The 9063-nt window shown below is 31.8% G+C and overlaps 1 protein-coding gene across 2 annotated transcripts in view; it reads left to right on the top strand.

The window, feature by feature from the left end:
- Syn2 (Syntrophin-like 2) overlaps positions 1-9063 on the top strand; it is a 227035-nt gene that overhangs the window by 191376 nt on the left and 26596 nt on the right. Inside the window, exon 1 of one of the 2 annotated variants that reach the window (XM_067049077.1) lies at positions 8139-8279. The exons of the other annotated variant lie outside the window; for it this stretch is intronic. Coding sequence (XP_066905178.1) covers positions 8139-8279 — 141 coding nt within the window. Of the gene's footprint in view, positions 1-8138; positions 8280-9063 lie in introns of those variants that run through there. 2 annotated transcript variants of the gene reach the window in all.

The raw sequence follows: 9063 nt of genomic DNA, 5'->3' as shown, positions 1-9063 counted from the left end.
TACTTGTTTTTTATTTTTTTCATTGTATCTTTTTATTTTTATTTCTATCATTTTGTATCTTTTTAGCCCTGATGAAGCCCTGCAAAGTGGGGCGAAACGTTGGAAAATAAATAGTTGTAAACTATTTTTGTTTCACTATTGACCGCAACCCTGACCATCTTCCTATATATCAATTATTTATATTTAGATTAATATATGATTCGTTCTTTTGTGTTTATATCTACAGGTTGTAGTTTTAATGTAATTTTCTATTCGTGTTATATTAGAGGGGTTAATGAGTTTGGGCTAGACTGGAAGAAATTATGTGTCAGTTTATATATGTGATCCTGTACGGTGATTATATTTAATTCAGAGTGCATTTTAGATATTATAGTGTAATATAGGTAGTTTTTAACAATCATGAGGTATTTGGTTTGGAAGCTCCATACGGGACAGGCATAAATTAAGATGTGTCTTAGTATAGCTTTATATATTATCAATTTATTTCTACTGGATAATTTTGATTTCTTATTAAAGTATGGAGCAATTTTATATGGCACTGTCTGAAGTGACTCCTAAGTATTTAATGGCTTTGGCAAATTTATTATTTAAATCTATACTTGACATTAAAGCCCATTCTTTCGTGAAAATAGTAGCTTCTGTTTTATCAATGTTTAAAACTTATTCCCATTTTTAAAAGTATTTAGATGTTTTTTTATGACATCTTTCTAATTTATAGTTTAAATATAATTTATTAATTTATTAATATAATTATTTATATTAAAGTATAATTTATTTATATTAATAGATCGTGTCAATACGACATATAAAGGTATATAAGATTTTAAATTTATTCGCAGATTTATGTTCTTTGGACAGGATTTTTTTGCATCGAACACTTCAACGATAGAAAATAAAATTGATACACTTTCTGGTGTGAATCCTTCCACTGAGGAATGGAATGGACGTGTATCAAAACTACCTCTATGGCACCTCCGCTCTCTACGCCTTATCAGCGCTGGAGGTGCCACCTGTTGTCGGATCTCAACACTTATCGGAATGTCATTACTACAAGGTAAAAGACTGAAACAGAAAATTAATTGATATAAACTATTACTTTTAACACTGTTAATGTTCTAATGGGATTGATTACACATCGATAAAGACCGTTGTAAAGAATTTTCCTAAATAGCGGGGAAAAAAAATCGAGTTCAATAAAAAACTATCCAGTGAGCGGGGTGGCTCAGTTGTGAGGCACTATGCTAGTTACTGTAAGAACCCGGGTTCAAATCCTGTTGTGGCAGGTAATTACTTATTGAAATGAAATGAAATGAAAAAATAACTTTATTCTGGGACATATGTCCCCTAAGAATAATTACATGGTTCGTATAGTGAGATTTTTATCTGGCGAGCCCTTACAACTTTTCAGATAGTAGAATGAAATTACATTGGTATATTGGCTTTACTACTGTTTATAGTGTTAATCAATACCTGCCTATTTATTTGATTACAAAGATGGAGGTTTGGTTATTCAATAAATGAAGGAATAGGTGTTGTTTAAAGGAGAGAATGGATGAGGACTGGCGAATGGAGATGGGAAGAGAATTCCAGAGGGAGGTTGCACGTATGACGAAAGATTTGCTAAAGAAGGAGGTTCTATAGGAGGGCATATATAAATCATTCGGATGGGATCAGGTGTTTAATGAGTGAATGGATGAACGAAGAGTTAGGAGATCTATGATATAGGTAGGTTTTTTGATGTTAAGAACTTGGAATAGAAAAACACCAAGGAGATATTGCCTTAGGGAGGTTGGATAGAGCCACTTCAACTCGGAGGAATACCAGCGGGAGACTTGCGAGTGCCTGGGGAACCCAAAGATAAATCTTACAAAACAATTCATAAGTCTCAACTCTAGTCCTGCAGATAGCCCTCCATACACCAAGGATCCGTAGTCGAAGTGGGGGAAGACGAGAGAGGATACTAGGAGATGACGAGTGTTCAGAGGAATGGAATTACGGAATTTTAGGAATAGTTTGAGTACAGTTTATTTATTCTATTACTGTAGTCTTGTGTCAACCATGTAGGTTCGGGAAGCCCTCCGGGGTCTATCCATTCTAAAGTTGGTACACTTAATAGGGGAAACATCTGACGGTTGAGCATGAACAAATCACCTCTTTGTACAACCGTTGGTCTAGTAATAGTACTTCCTTACAAAGTACTGGAACCCTGACCCTTCATGGTACAGATTACCATTGCTCGTCATTATCTCAGGATCTCATGGAGTTAGCACTTTGTAAAATAGTTATAGGAATTATTGACTTCGCCTATCGAATTTTCGGTGATCGATATAAATAGCTCTTGGGTAATCGTATTTCTTATTCGAGTAATAGAGAATTACTGATCTCTAGAAACCTCCCCTCTCCTACATTTTCTGTTCAGAAAACTAATATTCTATAACTGTATTTGAAACAATTTAGATACCTTGCTTGTAACATGTGATTGCTGTATGCTCATGAAAGATTTCGCAAGAAAAAAAGATTAGTTAGGAGATAGCTATAATGTTTAAATGAATAAACTTTTATCCATTTTAGTCTCAAACATCCTTATACGTCCGACGTTTCGGCCATTTCGGCAATCGTCAAGGACAATCTTGACACAATTCAAGTCAACAGTAAAATTTATCACAACAATCATTGTTGTGATAAGTTTTACTGTGAAATGTGATAAATAATTTTAATTTTAAATTTAATGTTAAAAAATGACTAATTAGGGTAATTTGTGAGCTGATATAAATGACCTGGGCAGCTTAGGCTCCATGAAGTAGTTTTTTTAAATGATTTGGTTCTAATATTATATTAAGATGGTCCTTGAGGATTGAGGAGGTGGCCGAAACGTCAGACTTATAAACGAATAAAAATGCTTTGAGACTAAAATGGATAAACTTTTATTGATTTAAACAATATTAGCCAGTCTCAAGAAAGTGTTCAGATTATAAATAAAGTTAGCTTTAATGTTAAATTGTTTAATATATTTTCCAATGTAAAATAATGTTGCACGAAATTTGCATTTCTTTTGTATTTAATTGCTTACAACTTTATATTTTTTTATTTTAGAAATAATTTTCCACTATGTTGTGTCGTGAAAAGCTCTATTTGTATGAGAACAAACTCTATCCCCAAAGACCACAAAATAAATAATTATTCATAACCTAAAAATAACATAACCTATTAAAATAAAAAATCTTTAAAACCTACTGAAATCGTGAATGAATTATTAGATAATAAATATGTATTATAATTTCGGATTTTATGTAAATATATATAATAACCTGATTTCGGAGCTTATAATAATTTTTCAAGATCTCAGGTAGACAGTGAGTAGGTTGGTCGATGTCGTACATGTCACAATCTCACAAGAGGAGATCATAACACTAAAAAAGGCTATCCTTCCCCGCCGGACCCGCCACACTAAACCCCCGGAGTGCGACGGCCCTATTTCACTTTTCAAATATTAGCTTAAAACGGGAAGTAGAGACTTTAAGATAGAGCAATATTTAAAAAGCGCCTGTAATTGAAAAAAACCCAATAATAAAGGTCTAATCAACGCACTAACCCCGAAACGACTTATATACAGTTCTATTTCTTCTATAAAATAGAGGAGATGAGGGAACTAAAGGGGGAATTAAATTTAATAACAATATGAATTTAACAGATAGGACAATTTCGTCGATGTTTTAATTTATTAGAGCTAATTAATAAATAAAATACTATTTTAACTATACCAAAAATAGTTAAACAATAGATATAAAATTAATTTGAAGGTTAGAGATGAAATGCCACAATAATTGAGCAAAATTGGAACAGGAAGCGCGTGCTCAATTCACTTTATTAGTTTTCAGTGGATGGGGCTATTTAGCTTCATCCTTTTAATTAATTTAATAAAAAAACATTGAATTTAGAGTAAATAATAATTGATTAAATAAAATAAATTTTATCCAATTTAACTTTCAAAACAATCATTAACTGAAATTATTGCTCTGGGCAGAATAGCCTGTAAAAAGTTTTTAAAAATTCATGTGGTTGTAATATTATATTTATGATTGTACTTGAGGATTACCGAATTGGCCGAAACGTTGGGGATCTTACCATATTTACATATGTTTACCTTAATACACTCTAATATTATTTTAATTATATTATTTCAATCTCTTGAGACAAGGTAATTATTTATTAAATAAAACAAAAATTCGTATCCATTTTTGTCTCAACACTTTATTTTTCACCAGTCCAACGTTTCGGCCATTCTAGCCATCCTCAAGGAAATCTTCAATATAATTTCTTCCTCACATTAATTTAAAGTTTCTTTTCCAAGCTATTCATTTTCATTTTCTTTATTATAAGTTAAAAGCCTATTTTTTAAAAATTTAAAATCATTAATATTTAATTTTCCTATATAAGATTATCAACAATTAATACACTACCATATAACAATATAAATGGTTTGATAGGATATAGAAAAATTAAATATTAATGATTTTAAATTTTAAAAAAATAGGCTTTTAACTTATAATAAAGAAAATGACCTGGGCAGAATAGCCTGGAAAAGAAACTTTAAATTAATGTGAGGAAGAGATTATATTGAATATGTCTTTGAGGATGGCTAGAATGGCCGAAACGTTGGACTGGTGAAAAATAAAGTGTTGAGACAAAAATGGATTTATTTTTTCTAATTATTATACCTGTTCATATTTATAATACCATATTATAAGGTTAAAGATTTTACATTTTAACCTAGAAAGGTAGTAGAAAATTTAAAAATGTAAAAACCAAGATTTATTTTTAAATAACACGAAGAGTACGTAAACATTATACCTAAATTATAAATTACTGATATATTATATATTATTTTAAAATTTGCATTACATAATAGTTTTACATTCTATGTGTTCATACTATTTATTTAATACTAAAAATAAGCTATTAATCATTTTTTCGTCATTTCCTTTCAAGGTATTCCTATGAAATAACCAGTTATTTATAGATGGACATGCACTATGACGTCAATAAAATAAAACTAACGAAGGGGATAATAGACGTGGAATAAAAGTGACAATAAAAAAATAAATAAATACCATTTTACCAAATAAAAAAAATTATTACAGGATGTTTCAAAATAATGATACAAAAGGTACAATAATAAAATAGAAAAAGAGCAAGTTATCTGCCAGAACTCACAGATTAAAATAAAAAAAAAATTTTATAATGTATAAGCATCGAAATATAAATTGGATGTTAATAAAATACAAAATTTGATATTAGATATAATATGTTTTATGTATTGACGGAAAATCTAAGTCTGGTGAGAATATAATGACGCAACTGTAAAATTTTGTGAAATTTGCTTTTTGTTTTTATTTGTCTGCTAAAAAAATCATTTACAAGATGTTTAATATCCGACATGATTATACTAAAACAATCACCACGGTAAGAATTTTGTGAGTACAATTCTGTCTACTTATAAGCAAATAGTAAAATAATTTTGAGGCAACCAACACAATAAAGTCAATTTTACAGTTGTGTATTACATGTGCGGACCAGCGATGGAATGTTAGAAAAAGTTGAAATCGAGAGTGTTATGGCCAACATATGGTTTTAAAAAAATCGATTATGTAATGATATTTTATTTATTATTTATATATACGAGGAGAAGATGGTTGGGGGTGCGGTCAAAATGAAACAAAAATAAGTTAATGTAACTTATTTAATTGTGCCAACGTTTCGTCTAGAGTTTCTTGCCTTCTTCAGGCCTAAGAACAGAACAAGGTAACAACCACAGTAAGTATAGAAAATAAAATTATACTTATTAGTTGTTATCTTGTTCTGTTCTTAGCCCTAATGAAGGCAAGCAACTCTAGACGAAACGTTGGCACAAATAAATAAGTTACATTAACTTATTTGTGTATTGTTTTGACCGCACCCCCAACCATCTTCTTGTAGAAGTCATCCACGTTGAACCATCTCTCATAATTATTTATATATATACATTTGATTTTTTATTATATTGAAAACAAATGTACTCTTTTTTTTTTGTATACTGTAAAAAAAACAACAATACCATCGGGTTACAATCTTTTTATCTCTACACCAGCTCGACTGTCTGTTCTCACTACGCAGTCCGTTATCTTAATCAGTTTTCTTACTACAAACGAAGTTGGCTCATCCTCAACAAGGTCATAAACAACCTACCCTCAGGAGGTAGTCCCATCCATCACCCATTGATATTATGTCATTTTTTCCCCTGTTATTCAACCTAATTTAATTTTGTTATTGATGTAAGTTTAGTTAAATTATTTTTCTTTCAGTTTGTATAGTTTGTTTTCAAATGGTTTCATTTTATTAGTCTAAATACAATAACGAAATTCGGCAGTTTATTTCTTTTATTTTAAGTACTATTGACGGTTGGGCTTGCAAAGGTTCCTTTTCAACCTCTACCCACCATAACAAAGAGAAACTAAATTTAATGATTTTTAAGAAGAACCCTCAGGATAGTTCTGATTGTGGTATTTCTGACTTTGCCTTGAGGTAGTAGTCAAGATACCGCCTAGTTCAATAAGGGGATAAACTTAGTCTTATACATTATTTTGTTGACCTTCTTTGTTACTTATTTTGTCTCTCTTTTTATTTACATGCTTTACAATTACAAAATTTACAATCAGAAGATTGCCAGACTGTAACATTAATTAAACAAATAGTATGTTTTTTGTTACTTTTTCATGCTAGAAGGACCAACATCCACGTTCTTTTTAGTCTCCTTGTGTTCTGAGGCATGAGAGTTGTGGCCATTTATCCTATAATTGTGTTTTGGCGTCCTAGTAATGTTCCATGGAATTTTTAATGTATATATGAAATATTTCATCGAGTGAATGAAAGCATTTGTCAGCCAATTTTATTCTTCCCCGGACTATCCATCTATCCAGCCTTTTTCAAATACATAAATACTATAGTGAATAATTATTAAATATTACTAAAGCTAACATTCTATGGAAACGAAATGAGTTGTGGGTGCATTGGGAAAATTATCTTCATGCGAGCGAAACAATACTCACCAACCATCTCCAAAACTCTTCTACCTTAATTGTATGGGATTATATTTCACCTCAAACAGACATATTCATTGTTGGTGTATTTAATAAATATAGCCTCGATCTTACCCTCATTCACACTAAGGAGTGGTGATCAACAACATTGAAATACGTACTATCCGGTGTGAATATTGAAATACACCATCGGTTTTTATTAGCTCCTGTAAATGTTCTCCTAGCGTTTGCATCCACCTTTTATGAATATTAACCAATATCTAACTAAAGAAAATAAAATCAGATATTATTTTATCATAAAAAACTTAAGTGTATAAACAAAATAAAACATCTTTAATTTCCCTGAAATATACATGTATAATTATTAAAAATATATGGCTATCCGTACTTGGATTAGAATCCTGGTTGCGATCAGGAAGAACTATTAAGAAATAATTTACACTAATAATAGCTAACATTTCGACCCACACTGCAGGTCTTCATCAGAGCTGGTATAATTGGTGGAGGTGTAAAGGTTAAATCTTGTGTGGATCGAAATGTTGGCTATTAATAAGCAGATAAAATGTCCATCTCTTTCTTATATTTAGAAAAGTTCTGAGGCCGTGGAAGTTGACAGTTCGATTCCTGCCTGAGCTGGTTGATTTTAATTACGTGGCGGTCCCAGGAAATAAAGATTCTGGTTAGAATAGATTTGTCAACTATAGGATCTCCCATACCTTTGACAGAAATGACCAGGTATGGTATAAGTAAAAAAAGTTAGTAGACCGAATAATATTTCAGTATTTTGTTATTTTTACACATAATATTTTATATTATTTTAATACAAACAATATTTATAAACGAATATTATAGTAAGTGAAGTATTCTCAACTAGCATTCGTAGTTGAGAGTTCTATTGTAGGACGAAGGACACAATAAATCTATACTGGTGGTAAATAGCCGTCAAAAGGGGCCGGTGACAGCTGTATACAGGGCGCGCGCCGAGCTGAGATAAGGAGTGATAATAGAGTGAGGGGGGAAGTGAGGGCGGGCCCAGGCGAGAGGGGGGCAGTCGGGGCGCGGATGGAGGCCGGCGGGGACCACCTCTGTGCCTGTCCTCTCTCTAGGGCCTCGGGCTCCAAGAAGGACAGAACTGTCTTCAGGGAGTCTCTGCGTGCCACTCCGAGGTCCTCGCTCAGGAGGAAGGGTTCTCTCAAGAAGGAGGTAGCTATATCAATATACAAAATTGAAGATTATTGCTTGACCGTACGTGGTCCAAGTTGCGGTCAAGAAAGTTACAGAATAATTATTTATTAGTAACCACTTTGCAGAGAAAAAGAGTGACATTTTTTTTGTTCTGGTTGTGTATGGACTCAATCAGAAGAGCTATTGGAGTCCACGGAACGGCAGTTGGTGGTTTACGACCGTATCGCCTATTCATTACCTTATAGTACTAATTCGACGTAGAATTTATTTTTTTTATTTTACTTCTCACTATGTTCTACCATTTGTGATTTATAGGCAGAAAAAGAATGACCTAAAATCTCGGAATCGCTTACTTTATCTAACTAATAACCTGCCTCATGACCCACAGAACTGCATTTATGATTTAATTTTGGACTCATATGTATTTTTCATTTTTTGTTTACGAAATTCTGTTTAATCAAATTAATAAGTTATGGCACTCATTAGAAGTAGAATTTAGTGCTGTTTGAATTGTTATCTTATTACGTTTTCACTATCATGCACCGTCAAAAAGTTATAGCTGAAAACCTCCCGAAAAAGAACCCAATTTCTTACTTAAATTAATTCGCTAGTTAAGAAGAGTTTTAGAAAGGTCAGAAATGCTTTTAAATTTTAAGTATGATTGAAAAAAAATTTTTTTGGCCTCCAGTTATACTCCGGAAATGTATAAATTTCAAAATAGTATATTTTCATAGCCTCTAGATGGAAGTATAGAATTGAACTCTGGCCTAATCCCTAACTCAAAATAGTTATGCTTTAACCT

Source organism: Halyomorpha halys, unplaced genomic scaffold, assembly GCF_000696795.3.
Source record: "Halyomorpha halys isolate HHAL.00 unplaced genomic scaffold, Hhal_1.1 Scaffold1265.1, whole genome shotgun sequence".
NCBI classification, from domain to species: Eukaryota; Metazoa; Arthropoda; class Insecta; order Hemiptera; family Pentatomidae; genus Halyomorpha; species Halyomorpha halys.
The sequence above is the reverse complement of the archived record's forward strand: the minus strand, read 5'-3'. Positions and strand labels throughout refer to the sequence as shown.